This window comes from Branchiostoma lanceolatum, chromosome 11 (assembly GCF_035083965.1).
Source record: "Branchiostoma lanceolatum isolate klBraLanc5 chromosome 11, klBraLanc5.hap2, whole genome shotgun sequence".
Lineage (NCBI taxonomy): Eukaryota > Metazoa > Chordata > Leptocardii > Amphioxiformes > Branchiostomatidae > Branchiostoma > Branchiostoma lanceolatum.
The window spans coordinates 14,234,528-14,252,760 of record NC_089732.1 but is presented as its reverse complement, the minus strand read 5'-3'; the positions used below and the strand labels follow the sequence as shown (position 1 = coordinate 14,252,760).

At 43.5% G+C, this 18,233-nt stretch overlaps 1 protein-coding gene across 2 annotated transcripts; it reads right to left on the bottom strand.

Moving 5' to 3' along the window:
- Window positions 1-94: 94 nt before the first annotated feature.
- Window positions 95-11,146, bottom strand: LOC136444509 (vesicular glutamate transporter 1-like). Of its 2 annotated transcripts, XM_066442092.1 has the most exons (11): window positions 10,959-11,146; window positions 10,584-10,693; window positions 10,226-10,337; window positions 9,998-10,085; window positions 9,644-9,730; window positions 9,261-9,379; window positions 8,635-8,772; window positions 2,599-2,725; window positions 1,603-1,709; window positions 835-981; window positions 95-384 (listed from the first exon to the last, which is right to left on the bottom strand). In XM_066442092.1, exons 1-11 carry the CDS (start codon window positions 11,124-11,126, stop codon window positions 184-186), a joined length of 1,404 nt encoding a protein of 467 aa, XP_066298189.1. In that variant the 5' UTR covers window positions 11,127-11,146; the 3' UTR covers window positions 95-183. The 2 variants fall into 2 exon arrangements, with proteins under 2 accessions (XP_066298189.1, XP_066298190.1); XM_066442093.1 differs by lacking the exon at window positions 10,584-10,693 and having other exon boundaries at window positions 10,959-11,066.
- Window positions 11,147-18,233: the final 7,087 nt, after the last annotated feature.

Sequence of the window (18,233 nt, the reverse complement as noted above, 5' to 3'; positions counted from 1 at the left end):
ATAACCGTCTTTAAAAATGTCGCAAGTAGAATGTCCTCCTGATCTTATTGGTAAGTACATATACTAGTAGTAGTTATAGTAATTGGGAAGTAGATCAAGAAAACAACTTTATTTTTTGCCTGACAGAGTTACCTTCACTTTCAATGTTTTGGATTATATCATCATTATCAAAAACCTTTGATATCATTTTTTGACTAGTGGGCGATTCTCATCGTCGACTTTGCCGGCATTCCTACCGCTTAGTTCAATTCCGCCATGTTGACCTTGCGAAACCTCAACGGCCCAGGGCTGCTCTTCCCCGCTCCCGAAAGCTCCAAAGAACAGGGCGGTGGCAGCAAGCGCACAGGCGTTAATAAGGACAACTCGGGACCACTCTTGACTTGTCTGTAAAATAAATCAAACATATTTGGTCATACTCAATGGAGTCCTCGTCCAAGGTTCAAGGTTCAATGAAGTGACTCACGTATCCAACATTGTAAATGGTTGTAAGTAAGTTAAAGCTCTTCAGATCAAAGTAAGTAAGGCAAGCACATCACGGAAAATAAAAATTTTCAATGAAGGGTCGTAAGCATTGACCATAGAACGCAATGTATCTCACAACCAATGTCAATGCACAATTACAATTGTGAGGAATCATTAATAGAAGTACAAAGCCAAAGGAACCTCATTTGCTGTGGATCTTACAATTGCATTTTTTCCTCGACAGCTAACAAATACTGTCATTGAACATGCTCTTAATTAGCTCAAACGGAAACTTTTCAGATGGAACAAACTACAGCGTAATGCATCTCAATTATTGAAACATGATTATAAATGATTTATATCCACGCATACCTTGTTCTTTGTGATTGCTGTCACCAACAGTGGGAATGTCAGACCCACCACTCGAAAAATACCTCGGCTGATTCCTGATATCACGCTGGCGTATCGTGGTGCAATGTCAAAGATGTTGGCATTAGCAACTATAGACGAACAACAAGGCTACATCTGATTATGATAACAGTATTTTGCTTACTGTTTATTCGCATATATGTACAATTGTAAAAAGATAAACAAGGCAGAAACTGAACATCCAGGGGGGGGGGGGGGGGGCAGAAGCCCAGGTGACTTTTCATGAGCCTCACCTAAACTAGACAATGGGAATTTTTACAAAATTCATACATAAGCAAAACTAAGCAAAATTAAAGAAAGAACAAATTGAAATTGTACCATAAATCCTAATGAAACAAATAGAAAAGAAGAGGAACTACAACATAAATTGAGTTATAAACATAATAAGTAAGATTACGCTATATAATAAGTGTGATTACACTATATGTTATCAAATTACCATTTACAATTTATAAAAAAATAGATCAAAATTTTTTAAAAAACTTCATTTTTGTAGGGAATCGGACGAGTGTTTAAAACTGAAGAACTTGTACATTTAATGGCGTGTCATAATAATACAATAAAAGGTATAAAACATCGCGTTAAATACTTCTTTCTGAACTTTAGATTGTCTCTCTATAACATAACAATAGCCACTCAGTACCATCACGCGTGTAATTTCTCTACCTTGCAGTGATGCACCATGAAACAGTCCACAAAGAACCCACCTACTTCCCTAGCTGCATGACTCCCGTAAGCTGCGGCAACGAAACAGGCTGCCACGACAGAGTTGGAGGTAAAGGCCGCCACGAAAAGGCAGCCAGAAACGCACAGACAACCTACAAATTAAACAGCGAGATGCAGTCACTGACTTTTGGTATTTTTAAGCTTACTTGTTGGCTTCAAGTTTTTTTTATTTATAGACTATTTGAGCAAGGCATATAAGACACAGCTTGGAGTGATACAGGCGAAGATGTATTTCTACAGGAAGACACTCAATGGCCTGAACAGTAGCAACATCAGTTTAAATTTTGGTCGAAAAAGTTTGATTTACACGACTATCTTTCACCCATCAACATTTCGGCCCGCGGTCTGTCACAGTATTGGCTGGTTCTTCTTCGAACTGCAGGTAGGTGTCGCTGCAGTGGAAATGATACTGAGCCCAACTTGACTAAACTTACATTCTCTTCTTAAACGAGTTTAAACTGTAGTTTCCAACACACACAAAATTGGACTTACCCAAATTTTCGACCGTACGACATCGGTCTTTGTCAAGGAATGATCCATCCACCGCTAGGGTGACGTCACGTTATGCAGATAGCATACGTGACTCCGTGAGTACTGGATCGTAAACTCGTTTAAGAATGATTTCTACCAACACAGATGAACTTTCAAGCTAACTTACATTCTCCTCATCATGGTTCATGAGTCAAGTATATTTTCTGATCCATGCAGCCTTCTATATCATTTCATGAACCATGATGCAAGAAGAGATAGCAACGGATCGGCTCACATTGTATTATAACAGTTAGGGATTTAACAACCTGATGAATCTATTCAGAGTCAGAACCTCGATACATGATGGTAGTCAAATCTCAACAACTATAATTACTACCATGACTATTTAACATTGAATGTCGCTACTTTGATAACATTTTTCTCACAGTCGTTAGCTCTGGCATCTAAATATATTGAAATGCTACAAGAGACGTACAATGTAAATCATACCGATGACAGCCATACTTTTTCGCGCGACAGTCGTTGAAACATGCTTGCATAGTATGTTTTCTACCAGAGCGAACAGCGGCTCTAGAGCTCCATATATCAGGATAGGAATCCCAGCAAGGACTCCTACCTACATGAAAATAATGCAAAGAAGACGGTTAATTATAAAACAAATGCGAGTTGTATATATAGAGTCGTGCAATATTGTTATTCACTCAGTCACTTCAGATATTGTAATTTTCGATTTTTGCCAGTATCTAATGTAATTCGACCAACTTTGCGCGTTTTATATTTGCGCGTTTTAGAAACAGATAACTTTCAAAATATGTTTTAATTAGCTGCTTAGCCGGCAAGAGAGAGACACGCACACGCAGTTTGGCCGTCAAGGGAAAAGTTTAATGGTCCTTTTCCAAACTCAGGCAGAACAGATAATATTTCATTTGTAACAACTACTATAACAGAGACTCGGTGTAACCTCTGACCCATTTGAACTCGGGAACAAAAATATGTCTAAAATTAAACAAAACTAAACTACAGATTATGAGAACAGGTGGTGAGGAGGGTGGTGGTGGGAAAAGTTTAACGGAGAGCGGACCGGTCTGAGATGCGACTGTTCCGCCGAGAGCCGCGAGCGGAAGTGGTCTGACAGAGCGTCGGTGCCGACGGGGGGTGAACACGTGCGGGTCTGCCCGGGACCGGTCGGTGGGGGCGGAGCTAGCCAGGCCAAGCCAATTAACAAAAATGACCAAGGGGACATTTTTCCACAATTAGCTGCTTAGCCGGCAAGAGAGAGACACGCACACGCAGTTTGGCCGTCAAGGGAAAAGTTTAATGGTCCTTTTCCAAACTCAGGCCAAATAAAGAAGGCCAAACTGCGTGGAAATAGATAGTAGGAAGTAGGGAGAGATGCGAGCAAAACGGTAGGGTCTCGAATTTCACGTGTCTATGTTTCGGGGAGGGAACCACCACTCTACTCGTAAAAAAAAAAATATAACAACAACGCTAAAACTAGCTGCGGCAACATAATGTCAACATATTGAGACTTGATGTGTTAAACAGGAAAATTAAATACATCGAAAAATCTAAACTACGGCATTGTACTTGAAATAGAAAAACATAACAAGGAAGTCGCACAAAACACGGCTGGGCGAGCTACACAATAGTAAATCGACAAAAGAAACAAAATGCGATGCGGGGAAATGACCACAATACTATACTACTGGACTACTATTTTACAAGAACAAACTAGATTTATTCAAACTTAGGAGTGTAGTAAGCGGATGCGGTGCGTCATTTTTGAACATAAGAGGAGACGTTGAGAGATGGGGACTTTTAAGTAAAGAAGGTAGGCGTTTGACTGCCAATCTCCCTGGAGGCGAATAAGTTCTATTGGGACGCCAGAACGGAATGCAAATGTGGCGCCACCGCGCCGCCCGCTATGTAAGGAGTACAAGTGTGGGTTGAGTCCGGCTCGGACTAAGATTCGTTTGAACTCTTTATCGAAGATTGCCTGTGTGAGGGGTACTGGACCAGAGCTAGTCGGTGTTGTGAAAACGGCTAGACCGTCGGAAGAGCTGTTGCGACGTAACATTCTGAGAAATGCCGTAACTGGGCACAATGGAGAATTCGGAATTGCTAGAACCGGTACATGAAGAACACGTTCAGCACATTGTAAGGTCTTAGACCAACGGATTCTAACAATCAGTATATTTCGGATAAGTGTGAAGTCATGGCGGGTGAATTGTTTACATGGGTCAAAACGAGCTTTCGGAAGAAAATTAGACTTCCGCTGAAACGTGAAGAAACTAAGTAACAACAACGCCCAGATGGTGGCGTGGAAAGGGTCTGTTAAACTTAACTGTTCGAAGAGCAGGAGCAAGATCGCCGGTGTGAACGGGAGCGCCTGTTTTGGGGTGTGCCGCAGCTGTTTGTGTAATCCACGTTTCAACAAAGTCATGTGCGTAGAGTCGAAGGCAACCGTGCTCAGTCCGATGAGATTGTGCAAAGTCTTCAAACCACTGAGATAGTTCACCACTGATGCAGGAGAGCGGAATGATCGTGCCAGGAATTCCGCGAAAACCTCTAACGTGTCCACGGAGGCAGGGAACGGTGTGAGCATGTAGAACGCGCAGAAGAGAAGGTAGGCCCGTAACGTTGACCGCAGATTATTCCATGTGCCCTGAGCGAACGCCGCCAATTTGGTCCTTCGCACCTCCCCGCGCAAGTCGGTGGAGGTCGTCAGATGCTGCAATGAAGAAAGGAGAGTTGGTGGAAATACTAAATACTACGTGCCAACACGAAATCGTCCTCGGAAACTGTGACCTCTACAGTGCGAGCGTGTGATGTCAGTAGACGGAACTGTTCCGCGTGGGACGGTGACAGGTGCCATCGTGATAGATGATCCGCGATCCTGTTGTCACAGCCGCTGATGTGCGAAGCCTTTAGTTCAAACGTGTGAGTAGCGGCGAGCATCCAGAGTTCGCGGGCACATGCCAATAGATCCTTGTCCCGTGATCTGCCAGAGTTGAGGACGTGTACGCAAGCTTCGTTATCGCATCTGACGAGAATCCGGAGATGGGACCATGCCGAGCCCCAGAGACGGGCCGCGACTACGATGGTTAACATCTCGAGAACGTGAATTCTGTCTCTGTATCGTTGCGCCAAAGACTCGGGAAATCGTGTGTGGAAGTAGCGACCGTCGGAGTACGCGCCACAGCCCGTGCTGCAGGCATCGGTTGACACCACTTCGTCTGGCGAGGTGTCAAGTGTCGGCGCGATGAGAGACACCCCGTTGGAGACGTGCAGAAACCTGTCCCACCATGCTAAGTCGAGCCGAAAGTCACGCGAGAGACGGAATCTGTGGGTGTTCCGACGAAGTGAACGTAAGGTGTCAAGCATGCGAGAAACAAATAGCCGCCCCGGGGGTACGCAGGCCGACACGAAGACCAACTTTCCTATCAGTGACTGCAGCTCGCGTTTGGAAGCTTTCCGCTTGGAGAGCCACTGGGTGACTAACTCTGACACCTCGTCTAATCTGAAACTGGGAACACGCCTGATCATAGCAACCGTGTCAAACTCTATACCTAACCAAGTCAAGGAAGTCGTGGGGGGCACAGCCTTCTTCGGGGCTTGCTCCAGTCCTAACGTGCGCAACGTGGATTGTAAACTTGTGAATGCCCGTTGCGCGAGGGAGGGGGTCTCGGCCCCACCGAAATCATCGAGGTAATTAGTAACAGCATGTCCCTTTTGTTGCTCCATGAAACTAACCGCGTTCGTGGTAGTTTGACAAATAAAACTAGCGGATCTCAGGCCAAAGGCGACCCTGGTGTCAACGTAGAAGAAATCTCGCCAACGATAACAAAGGTAACGATAGTCCGCGGGATCGACTGGTAGCTGTCTGTAAGCTCTACTCAGGTCGGTCTTGAATAGCAAACAGCCTGGACCCTTTTGCAAAATCATGTCCGTAAGGGTATCTACCGAAGGATAAACTAATGTGATAGGTTCGCCAAGATAGGTGTCCTTCGGGATCGCATCGTTGACCGAGTGACCCGAGGGAAAGCTGAGGTCCGCTACCACGCGACGTTGAACGCTGTCACGCTTAGGCACGGTCTGTAATGGGACTGGGTAAACCGGAAATCGGAAAGGGTTACTTTCAAACGGCCCCGCTAAAGCACCGTGTCGCAATTCGGCGGAAACATAAGCGTCGACGTGTTCTGGGAATGCGTTGGCCGAGAAGTGATTGTCGTGTGAGAGTTGGGTCGGCGGAGAATACAAGCAAGTGTCTATGTTAATTGGCCATCCGTATTCTAGAAAATCTACTATGAACTCAAATGCGGAATCCTTCAACAATACTCGCCAAGCGGGTATGTTGAGGTGCGAAGTGACCGGGATGCGAGCTCCTGCGAAATTGGGAGCGCCCGGGTCCTCGCGACTGCGTCATACAGATTAATAAGGTCGGCCCCCGGCGACACCGGCACCGGGCTGTGAAGTGAAACCAGGTGGGCCGGGGTTGGCGCGAAAGGTCGGGTCGTTGTAAGGACAATCTGCTCTAGGGTGGCCGACTTCTGTGTGTCGTTTCAGCAGACACATGTTGCACACATGTTTCACCTGCGTGCCCCAGTATTGGTCCCAGTGATGTGACTGGTGAGGGCAAGCCTTTTCCTGGAAAAGGCCGCAATATTTGGGCCTCGTGCCGGTTTGACTCTGTTCCGTTAGGAACTGCTGCTCACGGCGCGGCCTCGCGCCTGACCGACCGGTTGCCGTGGAGCCCTGGGACCCGTGGGGGGGCTTGGCGCTAGCACCTCTCGGTTGGTGGGCCCCCGCTGTCCTGTAATGTCTGTCTCTAACCCCCTCAACCTCGTCAAGATCGGACCAGCTGAAAGCGCCTTTTTCTAGCGCATACATGATTGACGCGTACATCTCGTGCACAACTGGCCATTCGTAGTAGTTAGCGTCGTACATAATGTCGCTGAGAGTGGTTAGCTTGTTGCTGGCGGTCGTGCTGAGATGATGTTCAGCCACAACATTCTTAAGGAAACCTGAGACAAACATTGGCAAAGTCAGATCGTCGTATGTCACAGCGCCCCCTTTTCCATGACCGGGGAAGTGAACATTCCACTGAGGCCAGCTGACCTTTACGTGTTTGTCTAAATTGTCATTAATGGTACAAGAGCGACCGCTCTTACCTTGCTTTCTTGAGTTGGAGTCAGCGCGGGAGCGATGGCGGCGGTGACGGCGAAGAGGCGAGCGTGACGCGCTGGAGGATGGCGATGTCGAGCTGTCCCGTCTACGTTGTGGGCCGGAGTCGGCTCTGTAATGCCGACCCGAGCCTCTGTTGTCCCTGGAAAACGACCGCGCCCGACGTGTGGACTCATCGCGGAAAGTAGTCTTGCTGGATTTCCGCCGCGACCTTGTTTGTTTGGTCGGCGACTTGTAGCGGGTAGGGGAACGGGATGTGGAACGTGCGCTCGAAGCTGAGCCGTCTCGGAAGCGGAGGCGAGAAGAGCGCGCCCGACGTAAGGACCCGTCGCGGATGGTGGACTTGTTCGATTTCGGGCGAACGCTTGTTTGTCTGGTCGACGTCTTGTGGCGGGGAGGGGAACGAGATGGAGACCGTGCACTTGACGTGGAGCTGTGTCGGTGGCGAGAAGATCGTGCCCGACGTCGAGACTCGTCACGGAAGATCATCTTTGATTTTGGACGGACACTCGGTGGTGTGGTTGGCAACTTGTAGCGGGGGGGAGAACGGGACGGAGACCGTGCACTTGAAGCCCCGCTGGGAGTGGTGCTCTTCTGATGTCGGTGGCGAGCGCGGTCTGCACGGGTTTGGTCTCTCTCCGTGAGTGGACCCAATAGATCGGCGATGCTCTTATCCACCGATTTCATTAGCTTGTCGTCAGCCCGTAAGTCGCGGATAGTCTTGTCGGTGTCGGCTTCGGCTTCGCTGAGATCTGACCACAGTCCCTTGGCGAACTCTTTTGTGCGGCTCCGGCGATGCAGGTCTCCCAGGGAACGGCGGACCCTCTCGTCTGACCGCAGCTGGTCGTAGCTGTCTTCGGACCGCGGACGTCCTTCCCGGCATTTGCCCACTCCGTGAGGTCCCTTGTGACCCTTAACGGGAAGTGAACATGCCCGACAGTGCTTTGAGCCCGTCATAGTTCAGTTGAGACGCGAAATGCAGAAAACCCTAGGCAAAAGTTTAACGGAGAGCGGACCGGTCTGAGATGCGACTGTTCCGCCGAGAGCCGCGAGCGGAAGTGGTCTGACAGAGCGTCGGTGCCGACGGGGGGTGAACACGTGCGGGTCTGCCCGGGACCGGTCGGTGGGGGCGGAGCTAGCCAGGCCAAGCCAATTAACAAAAATGACCAAGGGGACATTTTTCCACAATTGGCATAATTCTTAAGGTGTGCGAAGTGTCGCAAATTAATCTCGATTCAAACAATTTAATGTTTTACTTTCGGACATATAAAACAATGTGCCATCTATAATCGTGTCACCTCAACATTAGCAGAGTAGCACAGGCGTTAATATTGATCTTACCAGTTCGATTTTCGTCCCAAAGCTTTGGCTAAAGTAGAGTGGTAGGATGTTTGGGTCCCAAAAGTAAGCCGCTACTTGTAGTAGAATGGAAGCCCAAACAGCGGTAGATGTGAAGATGCGAAAAACCGGAATGTTTTTCTATAGGGAAATGCAGAGTTGGTTAATCACAATTCATCTTTCCTCTTCTCTAAACGTAAGGTTAGGTTGGGAGATTTTTACGTTCTTTTGACATTGCCTGCTTTCTAAAAGCTGTCTCTGATTTTAAAAAAAACGTCAAAAGGGAAGAAAAATATAGCAATCAAATCGTCGATCTCAAACGAGCTTGGAGATTAAATCCTCGTGGTAATACAGAATAATCTCTTAAGGCCGGCCTGTCTTCGTTTGCATAATTAATGTGTTCATCACAGTGACATTATATATCAGTCAGCCCCTACTGTGAACTCAATGGAACCCATTAAGCAATCAAGATGGACAAAAATGGGATTTTATACAAAAGTATGGCCCATGAGTTTATAGATTGCATAATGTCATTGATGTATAAACTTGTTTTAATTTTTTTTTCATGCTTCAAGGGCAACCGTGATATCCTTCAATAGATGCCATTCTACAATCGTCATATTTCCTACCATTTTCTTGATATCGCCCTTGTTCTTATCCAAGGCATCTCGCTTTGCATCTCGCTTTTTAGCCATGTCTGCTACTGCAAATCCAACAGACACTGCCGCCCATGTTATGCCCAGGCCGCCTGCATTAATAACCAACAATGAATAAATATTAACAATATATATACAGATTATATATGAACTGAAGCTAAATACTTTAATACTTTATCATACAGGACGTCGACTATTTTGCTAATTTTCCTATCATGATAACTACGTTACATATTCATTAAGTGAATGCAGCGTGTAGTGTACAAAAGAAATTACATTCAATCAATGCATTACGTCCACTTCGATTTAGCTTACATTGCAAAAAATCTCGTTCAGGTTTTTCGTGGTTGACTTACCAAATATGTAAAATGGTGCTTGCCAGACTAGTCGTTTTGCCATGAAACCAGTCGCGAATATTCCAAGGAACTGGCCGAGGTAGAGCGCTGAACAAATACAAAGACAAAAATGAAATGACATAACCTACTCCGAGTTTGGAGCATCATACTTCAGATGCAGCAGTCCTTAGTTATTATAAAGATGATAGCACCCTGTAAATGCTATTACATTTATATGTTCATGGAAGATGACTACGTACATATTATGCAAATGGATTTAATCCATGTTACACGCACAAACTTTGCATTGATATTGCATTGGTATACTTGATGATTCAAATGCTTTTGATGAACTCATGTATACAACCTTCTTACCTGCAAAGATGAATGGTGAAACTCTTGCGCTTTGCTCTGGTGACAAGTATTGGTTAAGAACACCGTAAGCAGCGGGTTCGCTTAGTCTCTGTATTAAGAAAAGACCACATATAACAAAGTTTTAGATTATATTTTCATATATTTGAAACTTTGATCTATGAAATTGATGTTGGTGAGGCAATATCACTTGCCACTCTTATGGCTTAATGTCACAAATACAGTTATTACCACTGCCATGCCTGCCAAAATACGCTGGGTTACTGCAGTCTCAAAGTAATCGAACATAACAGCAGCACCACCATGGACAATGGAGTTGATGCCGATCGAGGCCAAGAAAACCCTGGAATGGTAGCATTAGTTAGAGTTAGTCATAAAACATACAAAGGTATAAGATGAACGTTTTCGTCTTAATAAAAATGTGTCTATATCAAGGAAATTGTAATATAAGACTAAAACTAACATAGTATGGGACTTTCGTTTTCTTTTTTGCAATCAAACGTAACCATGCATCTGAAATATCGCCAAATGATGGCAAATCAAATCTTTTGTATTTTGTCAGCAGTAAGAAGTTGAAAAAATAACACACCAAATAGCTGAATATCGGTAGGCCAGGTAACCCCCAATGAAACTTGAAGGCAGCAGACCAATGTAGACTGAACTCAGTATAACACCAACTTGAAACTGGCTGTACTGGGACTATTGTAAAAAAAATAAAACACAAGCGGACAATGTTCATCATCCTTTATTACAGAAGCTAAATAGAATATTTCTGATGATAAAGTTGCAGTTTCCAAATGGTGGTAATAAACAATGATCGTTTACGTTCATCAAGGGAATAATTGTTAAATGAAATCATGTTGATCGTCTTTGCCGCTCGATACAAATCGACTTGTGATGGCGACGAGGCAAAAATCAGTCTTGAGCTAGATCCTAACCCCACAACGAGCTACTGATAACTTACCTTAGAGACATTGGTGAGTGTATTGTTACCGAGCGGCTTCTGTAGCTCAACCAGCACAACTGATATGCTGGATCTTCCTGCGTACTGAAATAGAATTCCGGTGAAGAGTAGAACACACAGCAATTTGCTGGTCGTAGTTATGGTTTCCATCGAATTGACTTCTGTCATGCTGCTTGTGCTCTGGAAAAAAAAAAGATCACATTCTTATTAAGGTTTTATTTACTACTTGTTACTTGATTAGGTCTCCTCATCATCTGAGTGGCCTGCGTCAAGGTTTCGTCTTTTGCATCTCGCTACCAGTCTCCGCCATTCTGCTCTGTTCTTGGCCATCTTACTCAACTCGGGAAGCCTCAGGTGGTTTTCCCCAGCAGTCAGTCTAACGCCATCTAGCACACAGTCCAGCCACGTTTTCCTGGGTCTGCCTCTGGACCTCTTCCCGAAGTTAGGAGTCCAGTCCAGAAGGAATCTGGGAAGCCGTTCCTTTGGCATTCGCAGGATGTGACCAAGCCATCGAATCCTGTTTTAAGGTTTTAGACGTTCTTAAAGATTGTTTCTAGGGTCAAATGATATCTGAATATATATACAGCATGATACCAATGGTACTGTTAGCAGTATGTTATATTATCAGGAGGTAATTTTACTTAGCCCCAAACAGTAGAGTACAAAGTTTAAGTGATTCCGATGACAATCAACTAGCTAAGTATGGTCCCTAATTCTGGAATTACCAAGAATAGTTAATTCATTGCGAAGCTTTTATACATAGTGACTTGAAGACCAAAAATCATAAAGATTCATTAAAGCTTTCTTGAGTTATGCTCCTGACATACATACAGACCCACCCAACAGATTTTTCAACCGAAAACATAATCTTCTCCGAGTACAAGTACTCGGCAATGATAATAATTTGAAAGCGGTCTCTATTTGCATTATTTTCGAACCATAAAGCGACCTTTGCAAAAATTCGAAATGTTTATTGCTTTGCGCTTATCCCCGCCCCACATGCACACGCGGCTTCAGTATATTTTTAGACCGCGCAGCGTGAGATCGTCAAGCGTTGCGCACCGGACCAGAGCTGTCGACGTCTGCGTGCCTTTTGTTTACTGCCGACAGGGCCCGTGTCGCCCGTGAGGTCATTTACCACAACGTGAGCGGCTCCCTGCCGGGCCCTATGTTGCCTGTATCGTCACAAGAAATGCGCGGAAAATGGTCCTGAAAATTTTGACTTCATTTTGTGACAATTTTTTCAGAGCACGCGACAGACTTGAGTTTAGCCTGGTCACCAGTCTCTACGGGTCGGCTTAGGTGTGTTTTACTGGGCCCAGTCTGCTATAATGACCCGTTTCTGTCAGATTGTCTTCTATCGTAGTTTCGCGGCGACGTTTATGGTTTTCTATTCCGGTCAAAACTCAAATACGTCGTATTTCAGCCAACCACAACGTATTTCAGCAAACTACATCGTACTTCGCCCTACACCACGTCGTAGTAGACAAGCACGACGTACTGTACACTCAAATACATCGATATCGTATTTGATAACATAGCTACGTTGTTCTCTCCATAAGCAGGGCATTTTATGAGTAGAAGGACGGCCCTCACAGTAGGCCAAAGAAAGAAGCTGCTGAAACGATGTTATGTTATGCTTCTGGAGAGAACAACGTATATGGTTTCCTATTCCGGTCAAAACTCAAATACGTCGTATTTCAGCCAAACAAGACGTATTTCAGCAAACTGCATCGTACTTCGCCCCAACTACGTCAAGCACGACGTACTGTACACTCAAATACATCTGTGGGACCTCCTTAAGATCTAAGAGCAAAGGATTTGTGGAAATTGATTGGTCAAAAGCAACCTTTATAGAAAGTAGCTAAAAATTAAATCGTTTCAGTAGTGTTTTTCAAGATCCTTTGTTCTTTAAAAAGCCCAAATATATGGCGTACTATGATGGCCGTCATTCGACTTATAACATGTCCTTCTACTGGAGAGAACAACGTAGCTAGAGAAAAAAAACTTGCAATTGAAGCAGGATGCAATTGAACCAGGATCTGAATCTAAATTGGTCAAGCGGTATAAACGCCATTTGGCGTAACGCACCCTGACTGAAACATGCTAGAAATTGTCAAAATTATGGGTCACCATGTATGATAGCCGGTGCTTATGATAGCTGGAGACCCATATGGATGAATAAAACCTAAATTTTTCCATTGTCAGATAAAATGTACCACCACGATAGCCATCTTTCATTTTAAAACATGGGAATTGATTGGTCAAGAGCAAATTTTAAAGATAGTGACTAAAACATTACATCGTTTTAGTAGTTTTTTTTCAAGAGCCTTAACGTACACGTATGCATATCTGGCCTACTGTGGGGGTCGCCCTTCTTCTTATAAAATGTCCTGCTTCTGAAGAGAACAACGTAGCTAGAATAAAATTGTGTGAAAAATTTGAAGCTGAATCTGAATTTAGATTGGTCACGACACGAGGTATAACCACCATTGACCAAAATAGGGGGAATATTTAATCAGAGGACTTGGGGAGTCATTGTAGTACAAATTTGGTTACAAATGATAAATCTGTCCAGCCTTTGACAAATTATTCAACCTATCTTTTTACCAACTTACAGAATCGAGAATAGACATCAAATCTTTCGCATCAAACCTATCTTTGGGCAACTTTCCACTCTGTCTACCCTCCATTAACGAAAGAACAACAAAAAATCTTAGAACCTGCTTCTATTGCGCCTTTTCGGAGAGGAACAGCAGTTGTCTACACTGTCGGAACTCAGGATAGTTCTGGTCTCAAATCGGGGTTAATAGCGGAGAGAAAAGAACAGGTCCTTCCAGTCAGCGAGAGAACTACATTTAGGGCCAATTGGCTCCGGATCATTCTATCTTTTATCACCTACTTTATTTTGGAAGAAGGTTCAGTTCATACATTGACTGAACATCCTGACTACATGTTGGTCTGCAGATAGCTATCTACCTACTGCCATGATCATCATTCTCATCATCAGGCTTAAATCCCTTCCTCTTAACGAGGTCCCTCCAGGTGTCCCCTTGCCAGGCCTGCGTGATTTGCCACGTCATATTTCAGACATGTCGTATATGGTTTTCAATTCCGGTATTTCAGCCAACCACGACGTATTTTAACAAGCTGCATCGTACTTCGCCCCACACTACGTCGTAGTAAAAAGATAGGTTGAATGATTTGCCAAAGGTTGGGCAGATTTGTCATTTGTAACCAAAGCTGTATTACAATGGCTTTTCACATGCTCTAATGAAAAATTCCCCATTTTTGGACAATTTCTACCATTTTCAGTCCTGGTGTGTTACGCCGAATGGCTGTTATACCACCTGACTGATTCAAATTCAGATTCTGCTTCAAATGTTTCAGGGATTTTTTCCCTCTAGCTACGTTGTTCTCTCCAGAGGTAAGGCATTTTATAAGTAGAAGGACGGCCCTCATAGTAGGCCATGTATTTACGCTAAAGATCTTGAAAGAAACTACTGAAATGATGTTATGCTTTAGCTACTTTCTATAAAAATTGCCATTGACCAATCAATTCCCACGTTTAAAAAAAAAAGATGGTTATCGTGGTGGTATATTTCATCTGAAAATGGGAAAATTTAGGTTTTATTCATCCATATGGGACATAATTTTAGCCCAAGCTCTCATTAGCTCCGGCCCCTCCGGTTATCTTATATTTGTTGTTGGCAGCCGTCAGACTCGAAAGATTATGGCGTAGCATATATATCACTACTAGGTGCATTAATGTGAAAATTATGTGAATTTGCTGCAAAATTCCAAGAAAATGTGACATAATGTGAATCCGCTTCTAAATATGTGAAACCCAAAATGTGATTTTTTTTTCAAAATGTGAATCGCGAAATGTTATCATATGTCAAACAATGTGACCCTTTGAAAAATGTGAATCGATTGTGTGAAATCGCAAAACCCTAAAACGTGACAAAAAAAATGTGAATCTGAAATGTGAGAAAATGTGAAGAAATGTGAAGAGGTTTTCTTCCGCAAACTGCATAGAGTCAAATGTGAAATTATGTGAAATTCAAATTACATTTTTTCACAAAATCCTGAGAATGTGATTTTATGTGATAATGTTTCACATAATTTCACATTTGCCGGTGTCCTAGCTGATTATGTGATTTTATGTGAAAAAATGTCCAACAGGTAACAGCTTTTATTTTCAAGTTTAATAATAAATGCTATGTTGATGTAGTAATCATCTATATATTTTTCAATAAGAAATAGATATTAATGCAATCAATCAATCATTCGCAAGCATCAGGAACTAATGCAGTACCCTTTAAACTTTTCGTCTCCAGCATCTACAGACGTTCGATCTTGTAAATGCTATCAGAAGTAATCCCTGGTAATATTTACATCATAATATCATTATCAAGTATGTGTTAAGTGATCTCACGGGTGGATGCTGTAAACATTTCCGCTGCTGTATGACTTCGAAATTCCTAACCTGGCAGCCAGTCTGGAGGGTTGTCATTATAGCTATAGGCCGGGCTATGTTCGGCCAAGCTTTCTTTCGGGAAGACTGAGCTTTCTGCCGTTACGGTACAGGTTATCTTTGGCAACAGGTGGATGTATTACATGGTAAAAATGTAATCGGTCGCAACGATAAACGGGGAGCAAATGAACACCTACCACGTAAAGCTATTTACGGGTGCCAAATATTACCCCGGGGGCGGTAAACCCTTCTGTCCCGAAGAGATCCCGGCCAATACACGGTAGACCGGATTCCAGATTAATGGTCCCTTGACTTGGGATCTAAAATGCAACAAACCCGAGGAATCATACTAGAATCTAACGTATGTTCTGATGTTTAACACCTCTATCCAACTTCTTACAGTGTCCTTAACTTTAAAAAAGAAACAGGGAACCACCAACTTTTCAATACGAGACGATTTAGTAAAGGTCTATCAGGGCGTGTATTTGTACTTTCTATTTTGAAGTATTTTTCAAACCCTCCACAAAACACCCATTGCTCAAAATGTATTACTAGTATGCTGTATAATTATCTTGTCATATTATAACATACATTTTCAGGCGGGGCGAAGAGTCTTAGGTTTAGAAAACAACACGGAATTAATTCAAGACTGCCAGACGGATGTTGTTTTTTTTCATGACGTGTACGAAATCCGAGCTGCGTATATATCTTCCCGAATGAAATAGGTCTAACGCTCTAGAAGTCAACAGCAGCCTACGACCTCATACTGAAATCCTAGATATCTTGTGACTTTAAAACATATCTTTCTCTCTTCCTACAATGTTCCTAACACCAGAAAACAACACGGAACCATCAACTTTTCAATACGAGATGATTTACAATAGTGTGTCCGTGAGCGCATTCAAACTCTTTAAACCGCGCGCGCTGTTTACCTTTCTATTTAGAAGTTTTTCTCTCGAATCCTCCACAAAGAACCCGTCACTCAAATTGAATTACTAGGATGCTGTATGCCTTGACGTATTACAACATGCATTTTAGGGGTGTCAAAGGTTCGACGGTCTAGAAAACAACACGGAAGTACTAATTTTCTCATCCAAGACTGCCCAACACACGTTTTATTTGACGTGTACGAAATCCTCGCTGCATATATTTCTGCCCGGATCCAATTTTCCAAATGCTCTACAAGTGGCTCGTTGCCTATGATCTCATACTAGAATTCTAGCTATCTTGTGACGTTACAAAAAGTCTTTTTAACTTCCTACGGTGTTCGAAACACCAGAAAACAACACAGAACCATCACCTTTTCGATACGAGATGATATACAATAGTGTGTCCGTGAGCGCATTCAAACTCTGTAAACCGCGCGCGCGCTGTGTAACTTTCTATTTAGAAGTTTTTCTCTCGAATCCTCCACAAAACACCGTCACTCAAATTAGATTACTAGGATGCTGTATATCTTGACGTATTACAACGTGCATTTCAGGGGGTGTCAAAGGTTCGACGGTCAAGAAAACAACACGAAACTATTAATTTTCTAATCCAAGACTACCGGGTACCCAACACACGTTTTATTTGACGTGTATGAAATCCGCGCTCTATTGATTTCTGCCCGGATGCAATTTTCCAAACGCTGTAGGAGTGGCTCGTAGCCTATGATCTTATACTAAAATTCTATGTGTCTTGTGACGTTACAACAAGTCTTTTTAACTTCCTACAGTGCTTCTTACACCAGAAAACAACACGGAACCATCACCTTTTCCAGACGAGACGATTTACAATAGTCTACGTGTCCGTGAGCGCATTCAAACTCTTTAAACCGCGCACGCTGTGTAACTTTCTATTTAGACGTTTTTCTCTCGAATCCTCCACAAAGAACCCGTTACTCAAATTGAATTACTAGGATGCTGTATGCCTTGACGTATTACAACATGCATTTTAGGGGTGTCAAAGGTTCGACGGTCAAGAAAACAATACGGAACTACAAATTTTCTAATCCAAGACTGCCCAACACACGTTTAATTTGACGTATACTAAATCTGCGCTCTATATATTTCTGCCCAGATCCAATTTTCCAAACGCTGTACAACTAGCCCATAGTCTATGATCATATACTAGAATCCTAGATATCTTGTGACTTTACAACAAGTCTGTTTAATTTCCTTTAGTGTTCTTAACACCAGAAAGCAACACGGAACCATCAACTTTTCAATACGAGTCGATTTAGAATAGTGTATCCGTGAGCGCATTCAAACTCTTTAAACCACGCGCGCTGTGTAACTTTCTATGTAGACGTTTTTCTCTCGAATCCTCCACAAAGAACCCTGTTCAAATTATATTACTAGGATGCTGTATGCCTTGACGTATTACAACGTGCATTTTAGGGGTGTCAAAGGTTCGACGGTCTAGAAAACAACACGAAAGTACTAATTTTCTCATCCAAGACTGCCCAACACACGTTTTATTTGACGTGTACGAAATCCTCGCTGCATATATTTCTGCCCGGATCCAATTTCCAAATGCTCTACAAGTGGCCCGTTGCCTATGATCTCATACTAGAATTCTAGCTATCTTGTGACGTTACAACAAGTCTTTTTAACTTCCTACGGTGTTCGAAACACCAGAAAACAACCTGGAACCATCACCTTTTCGATACGAAACGATATACAATAGTGTGTCCGTGAGCGCATTCAAACTCTGTAAACCGCGCGCGCGCTGTGTAACTTTCTATTTAGAAGTTTTTCTCTCGGATCCTCCACAAAGCACCCGTCACTCAAATTGAATTACTAGGATGCTGTATA